The sequence below is a fragment of the Musa acuminata genome, chromosome BXJ2-10, assembly GCF_036884655.1.
Source record: "Musa acuminata AAA Group cultivar baxijiao chromosome BXJ2-10, Cavendish_Baxijiao_AAA, whole genome shotgun sequence".
Classification (NCBI taxonomy): domain Eukaryota; kingdom Viridiplantae; phylum Streptophyta; class Magnoliopsida; order Zingiberales; family Musaceae; genus Musa; species Musa acuminata.
In genome coordinates, this window is record NC_088347.1 from 30,943,111 (window position 1) to 30,959,868 (window position 16,758).

A 16,758-nucleotide genomic window follows, 5' to 3' on the forward strand; every position below is an offset into this window, starting at 1 on the left:
CTTTGACGTGTCAATGGTTGGCTATCACGACACTAAGAGCGTCAGTGACTGAGTATTTGCGTAGTATCTAACCATCTCCTCGTTGACTCGTCAACACAGTGGACCTTAGAATTAATGCGAGTATTATAATCACCGCCGGGAGAGTGGACCCATCGAGAGAAATAGATTTTGGCTTCGTAAGTCATACGATGACCATTCACGTTAGCAACTCTGGTGATAAGATTATTAGTATAGGAGATGTGTGCTATATATGAATCACGAATGCACCAATCAATGAAGCAGGATATCTACCGACTGATCATTTCATTCAACTAACAACTTGATTCGGTTTAAATTAAATAGGAGAAACAGAATCATGGATGACTTTGACTTGGGATGTCAGCACTGGCAACCGACAACTTAAGCTGTAGCCCGCACCTTCTCCTGAGTTGCAATTAGGTCTGACCCCCACCACGGGGACTGCAGAAGCTCGAGCTGCCACCCAACCATGTACATGAATGAACCCAAAAAGATCCACGAGTGCTCACTTCCTTTCGACCTGAACACGAGTGATCCACGAGTCGGGGAAACAGTTATTAGAACCACATAGCTATCTGTCGGTAAATCATTATGTCGAGAAGTCAACATGGTTTGATCCAGTTCCCGATGCGTAGAGTCATCCACGTGGATGCTCGAGTGGTGAGAGCGAGCATCGAGTTGGATTGGGTTTAAGCCTCGTCCCCTGAGCGTGGTTTTCTCTCTTGACGAGCGACGTGCTTCTCCGTTGTTAGGCTTCTGCACATAGGTCGAGGTCAGGAGGAGAATTTTCTAACTTAACCCCTCTGAAGCTTAAGTTAAACTTAATGTTGAGTAGAACAAGAATGAGTTAAATATGTCTAAAGAATTTCTCCCACCTCATTAGTCACAGGACTAGCTCTTCTATCTGTCTAGGGTGGTCGGTCGTACTCGATCCTTTAATGATTGTTGATTCTTCGAGAGGAAGGATTGTACTTTGCAGATGAGCACCGATCGACCCTTATGGGTTAGCACCGTGCTGCATCGTCCTAAATTTTACGGAACGGTTCTAGGTGTCTGACGCCGACCTCGTCGAAAATAATATGCATGGCAAAATTATATGGCCCGACCGAACAACGCCTACGTGCATGTCAGATTGTGGTTTCTTCCAAAACCGGAGAGAGAGAGAGAGAGAGAGAGAGAGAGAGGCAGCAGTGAGTACGTATTTAGTACTGAAACCCTGCACTCTGTGTTTCTAAAAGTGGGCGAGAGAACGTATCTGGTCATGGGAAGGTAACCTGCGGATCCCCGACAAAGAAGGGACGCTCTAACCAAATGTTGCGACGCGTCGAGTGCCCCTCCAATCGGCGCGCCTGAACCGGTCAATGCTGTGCTCATTTCACCTCCCCTTTTAATCGATGATCCACCGATTACACCAATTATCTATCTGTCGACGGGATCAATGCAAATAAATACATACACGCAACTCAGTCGCACCTAATTCTGACTAAAGATAAAAGGCAAATAAAATGACGCGTCCCAAAACAATGAGAAACAAAATCAATTGGCCCCATGATGGGTTAACCATCTCACCCACCTTCGTCCGCCTCCAATTACGGGGAAGGTGAGATTGACGGTAAACCACGTGAAGGGCTGCCAAAAAACATATCGCTCGCTCTTGACAGCACTGCAAGCCACAGCGCATGGTCCGTTGAGACCGCCAAGCGGATCAGAAGAAGATGGTTAATTCGTAAATAATGAGAACGTCGGGGCGCTTCGTGTGCCCCATCCGGCAGTGGGGTCTACCCCGAAGCCCGAGACGGCTATAAGACGCCCCTCCATGCACGCTCGACAACTGAATGAACCAAGGAGAGATATATAGAGAGAGAGAGACAGAGAGAGAGAGAGAGGGAAGGAGGAGGAGGAAGCACTGACGGTGGAAACGACGCTCCGCTAGCAACTTCCTCTCCGAGATCACCTCGTTTCTGAGCCCGAGTTAGCCAGTCGCCGCGATGGTGATGCTGAGCCAGGACGCAGTCCGCAATGTCATTGGTCTCATCGGTATAAGCTTCCTTCTCCACTATCCCTCTCACCCGAGTCTTCGTTTTCTCAGATAATCCATTTTCCCTTAATTTTATTGACCAAAACACGAATTCGTAAAACGTAAATTGGAAGGAGGAAAACCAAAAGAAACTCGTTCTCAGTCAGATCTCAACTCTCACCGACAAATGCATCCATCGATGTGTATGTAACTTTATTTGCCGTTTCGATTGCAGGCAATGTCATCTCCTTTGGTCTGTTCCTATCACCCGTGTAAGCTTCGATTGACTCTCTCAAATCTTTGATTCGTTTTCTTCTTGGGGTGGGTGGGTTTGAATCCGGAAAGATCTGATCACGGCCGGTTGGGTTATGGAACTGCAATGTCTACAGGCCGACCTTTGTACAAATAATCAAGAAAAAGGCGGTGGAGCAATTCTCCCCTATCCCCTACCTCGCAACTCTCCTCAACTGCATGATGTGGTTTTTGTACGGGCTCCCCATCGTCCACCCCCACAGCATCCTCGTCGTCACCATCAACGGCATTGGTCTCGTGATCGAATCCGCCTACCTCACCATCTTCTTCATTTATGCCACCCGAGAAGGCCGCGTACGCCTAACACGATCGCCTTTCTCTCTCTAATTTTCTACTGTACCGTCTTTAAAAAGGCATGGCACTGAGGAAGAACGCATATCAGCTGAAGGTGCTCAAGATATTGGCGGGAGAGCTGGCGTTCATGACGGTGGTGGTGGTGGCGGTGCTCTTGGCCGCGCACACGCACGAGAAGAGGTCGCTCATCGTGGGGATCCTCTGCATCATCTTCGGCACCTGCATGTATGCCTCGCCGCTTGCGGTCATGGTAAGACCACACTGGAAGCACTGCAAAGTTCATGCTTCTGTGATAGCTGCTTTGCGTTTAACAGCCTATCCTAGAATATGTCATGGACAAGGCACTCTGACCATGCAGGCATGTGCCATCGACGAACAGGGAAAGTGCATTTATGAACACACATGATATCTTTAGGAGTCGATGGACAATTTGTGATGCATGCATTTATGATATCTTGAATGCATTGTGGCAGAAACTGGTGATCCAGACAAAGAGCGTCGAGTACATGCCCTTCACTCTCTCTCTTGCTAGCTTCCTTAACGGCGTTTGCTGGACGACCTACTCCTTCCTCCCCTTCGACGTCAACCTATTCGTAAGAGCCTCGCTAACGTGATGTGATGTGATTTGATTAGGCGTAATGTTCAGACTCGGTGCAAGTTGAACTATTGATATGTTGTGCTCGTGCTGCAGATTCCCAATGGGTTGGGTGCCCTCTTCGGCTTCTTGCAACTGATACTCTATGCTTGTTACTTCAAAGCCACACCGAAGAAGGATGCCAAGGCCGAGGTGGAGCTGCACAGTGCACGTGATGTTTAAGGCGATCTCTGTCGACGCCTTCGATGTTTTATTTGCCGTCATCTTTGTCTTCTCATGTGGGTCGGAACGGTGTTTGATGCAATGAAGTATATCCTTTATTACGTTCATCTTTCTTTTGACACAATAACGTCGATCATAACGTTAGTTTTACCAAATAAAAGAAAAGGCATCCGAAATAATGACAACCAAAATTATAGGAGGACGAATCCAACTTGTATAATCCAGTTAGATTAGCCGAATGGAGTTGGGAGACAACACCCTCGAGAGAATATAAGCAGAGAAAAAGAGAAGTTACAAAGCTTGCCAATCGTAACGGAAATGTTGGCTTGTCTATCATACTACCGACTCGTACTCGGTGGAGATCCACACGGATATGGGCTGCCATCATAGAACACTATGGTAAAGAACTTGTTCTTCTTCGTCACTGAAGTAATGTTTTTGCCGTGAGGATGCCTCAGTTGAACTGCCATCAAGACACTCGAAGATATTTTGTTTGTAAGACATTAAAATGGAAGACTGTTTCTGATTTATAACCAAATCCCAAGAGAAGGATTATACTGAGAAGAACCATAAGATTGGAAGCGATCGCAGTACGAATAACACGCATTGCGAGCTCTTCTCGCATGGCCCATTCTTTTCTCGAGCAGTTTGCATTCTCATGTCCTCCATCAAAGCTGCGAGGTGTTCCTGATGATAACACAGCGACACCAATTCTGTTCCTGGATCCTGATGAGTGAGCTGTCGCTTTTCTCGAAGCTGTAAAATGCCTAACTGCAATTTAGCAACTTTGACTTCACTTGGGTAAATGTTGTGTGGGATTATAGAATTACATAAACTCACCATCCAAGAGTGCCCAAATCTCACTGGAAGATAACATTGATATTTATTCTTCTGTATTTAACATACGAGAAGTCTAGGCATAGACATTATTAGAACAGAACCGAATTAGCCAGCCGGTAACAGCTTAGAATGGACTGACCTTTATCAAACCAAACAGAGTTCAAATTGAGGTGTAATTAGCATCTGTCGGTTGACAAAGACTTCCACAGGATAGCAAGGTTGAAGCCTGCAAGCAGCTTGGTCATGATTGCACCATGTTGTCCTAAAATGGCTTTATCCTAGCTGCCCCGATTGGAGAATAAAAACACCACTTGCCAACAACCTAAAACAAACAAAAACCATATTTATCTTGATTTGGTCAGCTTGCAGGGTTTTCCGTAGCGTCGCTGCAATGCCTGCTCGCTATTCGACGACATTCACCAGCTCATATTCCACCAAAGACAAGTTATTATCCTCTTTCACAGTGAAATCGGCTGGATCAGTCGCTTCAACACGGCCCCATTTGTCCACTGCCAGTCTCATGGATCCCTTAAACATATCGATCTTTGCATTCCGGAGGATCAAGGTGGTCCCTGGCTTCATCAAGTCCACTGAAAATAAATCATGCCCTTACAAGTTACAGAAGTGACAGGAGGCATATAACTGAGAAGGATCAGCAAATATAACTCACCAAATAATCCTTAATTTAATTCACAGTTTAATGAACGCCAAAGGTCTAAAGATTGCAGCAAGCTCATGTGAAGGGAGGGGAAGACTCACTAAACAACAACCTACTTTCGCCACCATCAAGCTCATAAAATAAAGTAATGAAACATATAGAGTTCGCTAAATAATTCACAGATGATCCCATTGTGTAATGACCATAGTTAATTAAAATAATTACTCATGCAGGTTACCGGACAAGCATTTGCAAGCCCTGAAGCAAGATCCATGGAACTAAAATGAATAAGTGAAGCACTGGAAGTAAAGAAACTGTGAAACTGGGACCTCCAAGGATATCTCCACATTTAAGTGCAAATGGACAAAAAAGGAAAAAAGAAACAAGACAAGTGAAGCAGTGCACAATATATAGAGGTGCAAATCTTTCAGTTCAGTATTGTACCTCTTTTTCCTTAATTGAGATATTTTTCTCCTGTTATGGTGTTTTTACATATTAGTTCAAGAGAAGATTCTTGTAAACCAGAGGAAAACACCATAAAAACAGAAGTATATCTTGATAATGATGGCCAAAGCAAACTTCCGATATAAGTTTATCAAACTTTATGTCTCAGACTGTTCATTTGTTTTAGTATTAAGGCTGAAATCTACAAAGCGATACAGTTTTTGAGAAAACCTCATGTCAGAAGAAGCGTCAAAGGTAGGAGAGAAGTTGTCGACTGAAAGCACTTTTAGTAACACTAGAAACAAAAACAAGAAGAAAAATTAAAACAATCATGATCGTCATTACAAAACAATTGTAAATTGGGGTAGAACAACCATCTTTGATGGTCATTACAAATGAAACGCTGTCTTTTCTCAGAAAAGATTTGGTGACATTTTCTATACATGTATCATCATCTTGATTACTCATATATTTAATGTTTAAAAGGTCTTGCATGAGTACTGAAGTGTACATCTAATCCAAAAAAAAAGAGGCTCAATAGCAAATCTATAATAAAGTTGTTCCAACTGAAAGAAAATAAGTTCTTTATGTGGAGATGCATTTTAAAGAGCACATATAAATTCTGATGGAAACTGGACCCAGAAAATACAGGTGTTTCAAGTACGATCCCATAAGTCCTATCGGGGGAAACTACAATGGATTAAATAAAGATAGCAGTCAATAGAGTTAATTGTTATAGGTATGTTTACCCTGCTCGTTCCTAGCAGTGAAGACAATCATTCCAGTTTCATCACCAACCAAGCATTCTGCAATACGCATTTGCCGAACTTGAGGTCCGGCTGGGCGATTCTTCTGCATGACCATTTTGCAATCCACCACCTTCACTGTCAGGGTGTGCCCATTGGTCCCAGGATGCAGCTGATCAACCTTTGTAAAGACTGGTTTTCTCAATCCAGACTTCGTATCAGACATTTCTGAGAAATAACCAAACACAGAAAAGATACTCACACTAGAAAAACCTTTATAATTCTCAGTGACCATTACAATACACCAATCATAGAGGACGACATCATTCTGTCACAGTAATTTAAAATGTTAACTACAGATGGTATAATTCAAGAACAAGCATATATGATGATGCTACTGGCATAAAACCATTACTAGCTCTTTGTGTCATAATATAGCTAACTTAGTGAAAGGAGGAGATAAATACAATCCAATCTACATATGCGAAGCAGATAGCAGTCGGCGCCACTATATGAAGTTCAACCTAACTGTGTACACAACAATAATGTTATATATGAACCCTAATTATGCACGCAACATCATTAAATGATGACTCCAGTACTATCATTTAAGCTAAAAGGGAAGTTGGATGACTTTGCGGCACGACACGGCTATCTTTCATTAGCGTTTTTAACAGATGAGCTGAAAGCGCTTTGAATTTATCCACATAAATAACAGATTCTACCATAATTGTAGAAGCTGCGTTAGAGGCAAATTATAGCAACAGTCGAAGACTTCCTATACGAATGAACCAAGGAAAATTTGACGAAATTTGTCATTATCATGGTCCGAAAAATTTCAAAGATCGAAATGGGCTAAAAAATTGCAATATTAATTCGATCGAGACCAGACAACGTTGCAGTCGACTTATTTCACTCTTTTACCGATCATTAAACAGAACCCAAGCGTGAGAATTCCCTCAGAAAAATAAAAATGGAATCTGACACTAAAATTAGAAGAAAAATGCAACTATTCCAGGTACGATATCAAAGGCTATGACACAGAAGAATTCAAATCCCTAGATCAAAAGAAGGCGCTTGAAAAAATTGAGAACCAAAAGGGAACAAACAAGACAAGAAATCTGGAGGTCGGGGCCGCAGTCGGAGAAGAAAACACGATCGGAGACCTAATTAACAAACCAATTGCAGATCGCAAGACGCAAGTTCAAAAAGATCACCCTTGTTCGTACAACCCAGTAGAGGAGACGGAGATCTCTTTCGCCGTCGACAGGGAAAGGGAAGACTTCGGGAGCTCGTCTCGTGAAGAAAGAAGGGAGCGTTCTTATAGCCGTTCGATCAGATTATCTCGGCCGTACATCTGGGTGGCAGCCGTCGCGAGAAGTGAGCACGTATGGCAGATGGTTCTGCATTCAATGAATTTACTGATATGGGCTTCAAATCCTGTTCGGATAAGGTCCCCTTTAACTTACTTTATCACCCATGCACTGGCTTTTATTTGTTGCCTTATATTGATACGTCGGAAAACGGAGCTGATCCGATGCAAAAGACGTTGCGCTAACTCACCAACAAGCGAACTTGGGCCCACCGCGACTTGTCCAGTCAATAAATGATGAGGAATTCTAACAAAAGTAGTTCAAGTTTTTAGGGGTATTTGGGAGAACAACACTGATGCACGTGTTGATTAACCAGACGCTGAACACGATTTTGTTGTTTCTTTTGGTGTACGAAATCCCAACTATTTGTAGCTCTTAAATTGCACCGTCCAAATCCCTAATCCTCTTATCCGGCAACAGGGGATCTAGTGTAGCGAGAGAGATGTCGTTGACGAACTCGTGGGCCGCGGCAGCGCCGCCGCCTCCGGGACCTCTTCTCCGTCCTCCGAAACTCGAACCGTCATCGGGGGAGCTGCGCTTCCTTAGCCTCGCCGCCCCGTCTCCCCGGCGCCCCGCCCTGAGGAGAAACCGTGGCCCTCCCGCCCTCTCTTGTCAGCGCGGCGACTTTGCCTCCAACAACACCACCAGCGGCGGCGGCGGTGGAATCTGCTCCGATTGGGATTGGAACCGTTGGAACCAACATTTCTCCGAGACCGACCAGGCCGAGAGCTTTTCCTCTCTTCTCAAGGTAAGTGGCACTCTCGATCCACCACGGATGCCTTATCTCATCCCTTCTTCATGATCTTCGTTTTTTTTTGAGGTTTCTAGTGTATGATCGTGCAATATTGGCTTCCTTTTGAACTACATATCTGCACTATTCAAATCTAAAATTGAGGCAGTTCGAATGTATTCCACCGAGAAATTGAACATGTCAGCGTTGATGAATCACAAACAATTAGAAAAATGCCGGACACGAACAGTTTGAAAGAAAAAAGGACAAAGACGATGTTTTCATAATGCAAAAGGAGTTACTCGTGCAGATTGTGTTTATTTGGTCAGGTAAACATAAGAGGATACAATAACTCAGAGAATGAGGATTGGATTTTGAGTTTTTGCCATATGGAACAGCAATTCTTCCACTGTTTTTGGTTATCATGAAACAATATCTAGAACAAAGAAAGTCCTGAGCGAGATCTGGGTTGACGGCAGTGAGCTTCTGTGTGTGAATTGTGTAGGAACCAGTTTCTGGCCAAGAAACTTCAATACAGTGTTCCTGTATTTGATGTTTTCCTGGAAAGATGCACAGAGAAAAAAACAAAAAGGTGGGTTTTTACAGACCTCTCTCGTCTTATGTTCATTGTCAATGTTACATGGTCGATGAGTTATAGTTATACACCAATGTAACAGTTTTCATTATCTAACAAATAAGTCTGATGCATCTATATCATTGGATTTAAAAGTACAAGCAAAAACCTGTGACTATCAAAGTGAACAAGATTATGTGCTGCAAAAGGTTTAAAATTAAGAACAGAATTTCAGTGAAGCTGCAGCATGTGGATAGTATATCTGGGCTTCATGTGCATGAAGCCCAGATGCTTGCATTCATGATGCACAACCTTTTGTCATGGCAGCAAAATTGATAGTTCTGCTGTTGATTTTTAGAGGGGAAAATCTCTTTACTAGATCTGGCTGACAACTGATGATATGATATAGGATTTCACAGTTCCAAAATTCTTTTTGATGTAGATCAAATCTGTCATTGGCTAGAGTTTTAAAATGGACTTTCTTTAATTAAATTGTTATGTCATCATTTCCCGTTTGTAAATTTTATTTCACAAAGTTTACCTTTTTTCTTTGTCTGACTTGGATTTTTAGCTTCTTTTCAGCACTATGTATGAATCATGTGTTTCATCACTATATACAACTGTTCTGATTCCAACTATCTTTCAGCATTTAAAAGCTGTCTTATGTAGGTAAAGTTATGTAAATATATTGTATTGTTGCTATTCTTAGTATTTTTTGGATCTTCTAGCTGTTTACTGCCCATGGTGGTATAATGCATTTGAGAATATGCTATCCAACCATGGTGTTGGCCTTTTTTTTCTCGGAAAAACGCTGATGTGTCTACAAATTTGTATGTTAGTTTCAACTTGAAGAAGCTGTTGAAAGGGAAGATTTTCTGGAAGCTGCCAAATTGAAAGCAGCTATTGCAGAAGCAACATCAAAGGACACTGTTGCAGAAGTTATGTCTGAGTTGAAGGCAAGAATTTTCTTCCTTCTGTTATGGAACTGCTAATTGAGGAGAGCTAAAAAAACACAAAATTGATTTCTTATATGCAGTATGCTATAGAAGAAGAGCGTTATCATGATGCATCAAGATTATGTATGCTTTCTGGGAGTGGACTGGTAATTTCTAGTCCTAATAAACTTTAATGCATCATGAATGTACTGAATTTTGATATCCTATCCTTTTAGAAGATTACTATCTGTTGTGTGCTTCAATTTTTTTTAAAATTACATATGATTAATTGATCATATATAGAATTTCATAATCTCTCTGGTTTTCTGAAGTTTTCTTGACAGAATTTTTAGAGAATATAATTTGGATGAGTCTACTCTCATAATAAAATCCTTTTGTGAGTGCTACGTCGACAACAAAGAGTGGTTGTGAGACTTAAGGCAATAAGATAGAGGAAGGAAAAGAAGAGGAGGTAGAAAGGTGGCAGCAACAACAAAGAGAAAGAAAAACAATGCTGGAGATTCAAACTAAGGCAACAGGCAGTATTGAATATCAGGGAAAAAAGGAAGTGAGTTCATTAACAAAGTAAAACACGCAATACTAATAACATCAGAAAACATGGTATTAATTTGAGCCATGTCTTGTGCTTTCTTCATTTACTTTGGAAGGGACAGTGTGCGGCCTATGACTCTAGGTTTTCTTTTTCAAATTGGAATGTTCATCTTTAGGTGTTTTCTTTTAGCCAACTCCACTGTTGTCTAAAATATAGTCTCACAAGCCTGAGTTAGATAGAGTGGGGAGATTGAGAGTGGGTATAGAGAGGAGGGGAACAAGGGATTTGGTAGTCATCATCATCGATTTTATAGAGGTGGAAATTCAGGTGGTGTTGGAAAGGGAAGTGAGTGGGGGAAGCTCTATTGTGGAGGTTCAATACATATGAAAACATGTTTAGGTGTCTAGTGACCGAGGGAGTTCAATAGCTCCTAAGGACCATGGTGCCTGCTGACAGTGAGTAGCTTGTTTTGCGGAGGGCGCATGACCACACACACACACACACATATATATATATATATATATATATATATATATGTGCGTCAAATGAATCAGCAGCTAAGGTCTTGCTTACGATGAGCAGCTAATGTGAAAATTCCAACTTTGTTCTTTGCCATCCTAAACAGAAATAGGTTAAGTGAAATTAGTGAATAACATGTCATGTTGGCATGGTAACCTATCCCTCTTGTCCTTCCTGCCCCTTGCATTCAACATTTAGGATTCATCTTCTTAGACATTTGAGATTTATTCAACCCATTTGTGGTGTATTTGTTTTATATATTACTAGATAGTGTGAATCATCTTGTGTCCACATCTTCTCCTCTTTATTCCAAGACACCAGCATCATATATCTCTTACCTTCTGATATGCTGCTAGTCAAAGCAGGTTATTCTAGATGATTTTTTTTTTCAGGTTGGTTGGTGGGCAGGCTGGGCAAAGGATTCTGGTGATCCTTTTGGCAGAATAGTTAGGATAACCCCTGCTGTTGGAAGATACATAGCCAAGAGTTACAGTCCAAGGTAAGATTCTTGTGTTATCCTGTGAACCTAGATTAACCATTATAACCGCCAGAATTCTCTTTCAGGCAACTGCTAAGTGGATCTTCAGGAACACCATTATTTGAAATATTTCTTGTCAAAGATGATGATGGTAAATTTTTAACACAGGTACACTGATAATGATACAAGCTCTTCCTACTATCATATGGCCAGTTGTTTATTCACATCTGACACATGGTACTAGACAGGTAGTAGCACTGCAGCCAGTTAAAGAAACTTCAACCTTGTCTACTTCATCACCGTCGAGAGGCATAGATGACACTCCCATATCACCTTCTCTGAAATCATCCATCAAAGTTAGTCCAACTACTGATGAGGTTGGAAGTGAAAGTAGCAAAGATTCAGAAGAAGAAAACAAAAAGGATGCAGCTAAGATCAGGAATGTAGATAATGTCATTAATAAGGATTCTGATGAAGAAGGGCTGAAGAGCATTATAAATTTTTTCAAGGAAAGAATTCCTGGTTTCAATGTTAATTTAGCAAACAACTCTGTCCAAGAGGAAATTAAGATGGATGCAGAATCGTCAGAGCAGTTGGTGCAGGAAGATGATGAGAAGGATGGGTCTCCTGAATATTCCATTAATGATGACAGTAAATCAGAAAATAGTCAGGGAGAGATGCTTCCCGATGGTGAGGATGCTGACTCAGCCAATAAAAGTAAAGATATGGCCGTGAAGCTTTTTGTTGGTGGAGTTCTTCATAACAAAGATGATTCCATGACAAAGTCATATAAACGTATTCCTGCAGAAATGAAAGATGTGGAGAAGGGCTCATTCACATTGTATCTTCTTGGGCGAAGTTCTGATCCACATATTGTAGAAAGAAAGCCTGAAAAAATCAGGGTTGCTGCTGTTGCTACTCAATCAGCCTCAGATCTTATGCCTCCCGATGTTGCAAATGCATTCTTCAGTTCGGACAAAGCAATTTCAAAGGTTGGAAATATGTTTTCTTCTAAGGATAATGATTTCCTATTTCCTTGGAATTCATCAAAGAGTTGCTTATCTGACTTGGCAAAAATTTCATTACCAAGTTTGGTAATGGCTAATGTTGAATTTTTTTTCCCTTTTGATTTCACATTATTGATACTTGTGTTTTTAGAGTTATACATCTATTTGTAATATTGTCGGTTATAACATCTGAAAAGTCACATTCATACTACTAATACTATATATGAGGTGTTGAAAAATTGTCTGAAGAAGGTTCCTCTATGGCAATAGGTTTACGTGAAAGTGGTCACTCCTAAATTCGGGGAGTCTCTAGATAGTGTGTAACAGCGATAGTTCTACGGAGGTTCTGACTCATACTTGTTCTTTTTATTAGGCAATTCCCTTTTCTGAGCGTTAAATTGTTGAATCAGAATCCATACTATTTTTTTAGTTATTTCTTTCGTTCTTAAATAATTGATTAATACATGTCTAAAGGTTAATATCTAAGAGAATGCTGTCTTTTTGCTGTCCTTTTATGCTGATCACCACATGTCAGCCTGGATATAAATGAAGCCTTTAGGGTGAAATGTTTTCTGATGATGCAAAACTCATTGTCGTTATAACTGAATTCTATATGAGAAAAAAGGTCATATCTCTGATAGCTGCTTTTGTATCCAGGCTGTTGTCTAAATGACTTTTGGCCTTGTTTCGGTTCATTGTTTTCTGCTTACTACATCTCAATTTACATATATGACTATCAATTTTCCTTATTTTCAGGTCTATTTTTCCAAATGCTTGACTTGTATTTCTCTAACGTGAGCTTCCTTTGGTTCAAATGAATTGTTTACTTCTTGGTAGAAACTATTACTAATTTTTTGATATGTACTACATGATGTGATTGTAATTTGTGGCAACTTAAAGTTTGGAATGGACTTTTGTTGTACATGTCTTTAAAAGACTAGACACTTCTTTAAATTCAACTGTGTGACGATCATTTTAGCTGCTTGGGATCCAGCTGATAAAGAATATGGATACTGGTGGTTCATTATTTTGTATGGGCCTTGTGAAGCGACTTGGGAATTATTTGTAGTTAGTTCTGTTGCTAGTTGGAGTGAACCAAACATGCTTGCTGTGTGTCTCTTGCCAACATGGAAGGTACTGCTACGAAGCATAGGGCATGCCACTTAGCAAATTTGTGCACTTACAAGTTGCTGTGGTGTAAGCATAGCACAGGCACCATGTTATCAGAGCACATTGTTTTATGTTTTTTATATTCTCCTCTGTTCCATGGACATATGATGTTTTGGAAGTGTGCTTTTGACTGCATATTTAAGTGCTGTATATGTGTATTGTGTGTTTCTTGACCAACTGAAAGCACATTTCAATATTTTTTAGGTCTCTGAAGAAGTTCGTGAGGTTATCAAGCTTGCAATTAGCCACGCTCAGAGAAGAAATAAACTTTCAAAAACTACTGTTTTTAATCGAATCATTACTGACAATAAAAGCTTGGATCCTTTTGATGGTAAGTTTTTCAATGCTGGGTAATTTTTCTGTAGAGTATGTCATGACCATTGTTCTCTTCCATGCAGGCTTGTATGTGGGTGCTTTTGGTCCCTATGGTGTTGAGGTGGTACAGATACAGCGCAAATATGGTCATTGGAATGGTACTGATGAATTGGGTTCTGACATAGAGTTCTTTGAGTATGTTGAAGCAGTAAAATTGACTGGGGATCTAAATGTTCCAGCTGGCCAGGCATGTAGTTTGCTATCTGATGCTTTTTCAGCCTTCTTTCTACAGTTAGGTTTGTTTCTGATTTTTTCTTGTGAACAGGTGACTTTTCGTGCTAAAATTGGGAAGGGAAATCGTCGATCCAATCGTGGGATGTATCCAGAGGAGCTTGGTGTGGTAATTGTCTCTTGATAATCTCCTAATCAGTATCTGTGCTTGAGGAAGCAGTAAAAGATTGGCAATGTTTTCAGCAATAATAGCCTTTGCCACATTGGTGATTTATTTGATTGAATCTTCTCAAAGTAATTTTACAATTCGTAAGAACACGAAAACTGTTAAAACCAAGGATTGAAATACCGTACCGTACCGGTGTTTCGAGCTTGGCTCGGTATGGTACAGTACCATGTACCGAGCGGTACGCCAGGGCGTACCGAGCAATACACTTAATTTAGGTGTAAAATCCTCCGAATTAATCAATAGTATCTAATTAGATACTTAATTTAGGTATACCTAATTTAGGTGTACCGAGCGGTACACTTATTAGATACTTAATAATATCTAATTTCGAATTAATCAACATTAAACAGACTAATCATAACATTACAGATCTTAATTACTTCTAATTAAATAAAGATAATACATACCTTTTGATTAGAAAGTTCTTAATCTTTCCAAATTAGCTTTGATTTAATTCACAAATCGTTGTTTTGTAGAGTTTAGGAGAGCACAAATGAGAGAAAAAAAGAGTTTGAGATAGTTTAAGAGAGTATGAGAATGAAATGGAGTGAAATAGGGGAGAAGAAGGGTTTAAAACATATGAGAAAGGGCTCCAATGGTCAATTTGACCGTTGGAGCACTGTTACCAAGTTGTAACGGTCGATTTCGATCGTTACCGAGTTGTGTCGGGCGGTAATGGTCGAAATTTTGATCGTTACCGCCCGATATAACCCCGTATCGTCCGATACGGGGTGCTTTTATGCATTCTACCCAGTAACGGGCGGTCCGCGTACTGGTAACTTGTCGGACTGGTACGTACCGCCCGTACCAGGCGGTATCATTCTAAACTGTATGCCCTGGTTAAAACTCATCTTAGCATCTGGTTTTGAATGCAGGTTGCAAGTTACAAAGGCCAGGGTAGAATAGCAGAACCTGGTTTTAAAAATCCACAGTGGGTTGATGGAGAATTGCTTCAGTTTAATGGCAAGGTAAACATACATCTGAGGCTGCCTATTTCTAATTATATGCATTTGTATCACTAAGGTGGCACCATTCAAAAGTTGACGTAAAAATTAGGATTGAATGCTTGCTAAACAGATGGCAGACCTTTTGAAGTGGAAGAAGTGAATACTTGTTGTAGGATAGGCATGACAAAAGTTTAAATCACTTCATAATAAATGAGATCAGCATGGTTGTGGTGATTGTTATCATGGTTTTGTGACTTTAGATGATCTGATAAACTGTTGCCTGATGCAGCATGTTAATTAAATAAGATGGGAAAAATACAAATGAGTAGTAATTAACATGGCAAAAATAAATGTAATTCAATGTAGCAAGGGTATGTGGAAGGAGGGAAGTTACAGGGCGAGAAACTGATGCATTACAAGAAGAGGAAGGGATGCATCGGCAGATGATCATGAGCATTTGAATCGTAGTCTTCTGCATTCAATGAATGGGCTGAAGTTTGCTGAGCAACTGAAATAGATAGGTATACAATTTCAAACAAGTTATTTTAGAATGCCATGAAAGGGCTTGCATCTTATTGTTCATGTGATGAGTGTTTAGCGTGTTCCTAAGCAACTTGAATTGTTGGCACTCAGAAAAACTATAATGGGTTTTACAAAATAATTTTTGGTTTTGATCCTTAGTTTCTTTATAACCACTGCATTTCAGATGTCTGACAAGTTTGACATCTCTTACCGAACCTTATAATCTCAGCAATATTTAGCCTTTTGGGGCAAGTTTTATTATATTGAAGAAAGTTACCCCAATAACTAAGTTTGTATCCCAAAAATGCAAAACCAGCAAAACAATTGTGATTTTCAGTGTTGGGATTATGTTTATGCAGGGTTTGGGGCCATACGTCCGAGGCACAGAGCTTGGTTTTCTCTATGTTGTACCCGAGCAGAAATTTCTGGTCTTGTTTGAGCGGTTGAAACTCCCCGATTAATGCTATCGTGCAGATCGAAATTTGCATCCAGATATAAGCAAGACTCCTCCGGAACGGCTTCAGTAAACTGGCTTTTGATCGATAAAGGTTTTTATCTCATTCTACATGCCAGGAAATGGTTGTTCATATGTCAGCTAATATGATTAGCTCCTGATGTTGTGTTCTAGTTCCAAGTGAGGATCTGATAGAAAGGCTGTTCTAGTTCCCAAGAAGATCTGATGGAAAGGTTTTCTTTCCTATAGATTCTTTTCTTGTCGTACACAAGGCATGTAATTTTTTTGTTTTATGTTTCCTAAATATGTTGATAATGTTTTCACTTCATCCGACATAATTATTTGCCTCGCAGCCATTAGTAAATATGAATGCCCGTATCGGTTGTTTAATAACCAGTCTATTGGATCGGCTAATGCTTTTAACCTGGGAGGGGTGTCGGCCCGTACAAGGCTGTGCATAACGTGGATAGGATAGGAGGAAAGCGCCACGGTGGAGCGCGTAGCTATCAACCATTCGAAAGACACAAAAAAACTGATGTGTACCGCCACGACTTTGTATCCGACCTCGGTCATGA

At 40.6% G+C, this 16,758-nt stretch overlaps 3 protein-coding genes across 5 annotated transcripts; 2 read left to right on the plus strand and 1 right to left on the minus strand.

The window, feature by feature from the left end:
• Window positions 1-1,881: 1,881 nt before the first annotated feature.
• On the plus strand, window positions 1,882-3,458 carry LOC135625774 (bidirectional sugar transporter SWEET6b-like). The gene is made up of 6 exons (XM_065130865.1): window positions 1,882-2,055; window positions 2,271-2,307; window positions 2,425-2,641; window positions 2,730-2,891; window positions 3,115-3,234; window positions 3,333-3,458. The coding sequence occupies exons 1-6, from the start codon at window positions 2,007-2,009 to the stop codon at window positions 3,456-3,458; spliced, it is 711 nt and encodes a 236-aa protein (XP_064986937.1). The 5' UTR covers window positions 1,882-2,006.
• Window positions 3,459-4,318: 860 nt separating this feature from the next.
• On the minus strand, window positions 4,319-7,521 carry LOC135625114 (uncharacterized protein At4g28440-like). Of its 2 annotated transcripts, XM_065129457.1 has the most exons (3): window positions 7,364-7,521; window positions 6,150-6,374; window positions 4,319-4,888 (listed from the first exon to the last, which is right to left on the minus strand). In XM_065129457.1, exons 2-3 carry the CDS (start codon window positions 6,370-6,372, stop codon window positions 4,701-4,703), a joined length of 411 nt encoding a protein of 136 aa, XP_064985529.1. In that variant the 5' UTR covers window positions 6,373-6,374; window positions 7,364-7,521; the 3' UTR covers window positions 4,319-4,700. The 2 variants fall into 2 exon arrangements, with proteins under 2 accessions (XP_064985529.1, XP_064985528.1); XM_065129456.1 differs by lacking the exon at window positions 7,364-7,521 and having other exon boundaries at window positions 6,150-6,456.
• Window positions 7,522-7,914: 393 nt separating this feature from the next.
• On the plus strand, window positions 7,915-16,511 carry LOC135625115 (protein EXECUTER 2, chloroplastic-like). 2 transcript variants are annotated; one of them, XM_065129458.1, is made up of 11 exons: window positions 7,915-8,267; window positions 9,663-9,779; window positions 9,860-9,925; window positions 11,223-11,329; window positions 11,395-11,476; window positions 11,557-12,300; window positions 13,690-13,816; window positions 13,884-14,047; window positions 14,126-14,200; window positions 15,136-15,228; window positions 16,089-16,511. In XM_065129458.1, exons 1-11 carry the CDS (start codon window positions 7,962-7,964, stop codon window positions 16,188-16,190), a joined length of 1,983 nt encoding a protein of 660 aa, XP_064985530.1. In that variant the 5' UTR covers window positions 7,915-7,961; the 3' UTR covers window positions 16,191-16,511. The 2 variants fall into 2 exon arrangements, with proteins under 2 accessions (XP_064985530.1, XP_064985531.1); XM_065129459.1 differs by lacking the exon at window positions 15,136-15,228.
• The last annotated feature ends 247 nt before the right edge of the window (window positions 16,512-16,758 follow it).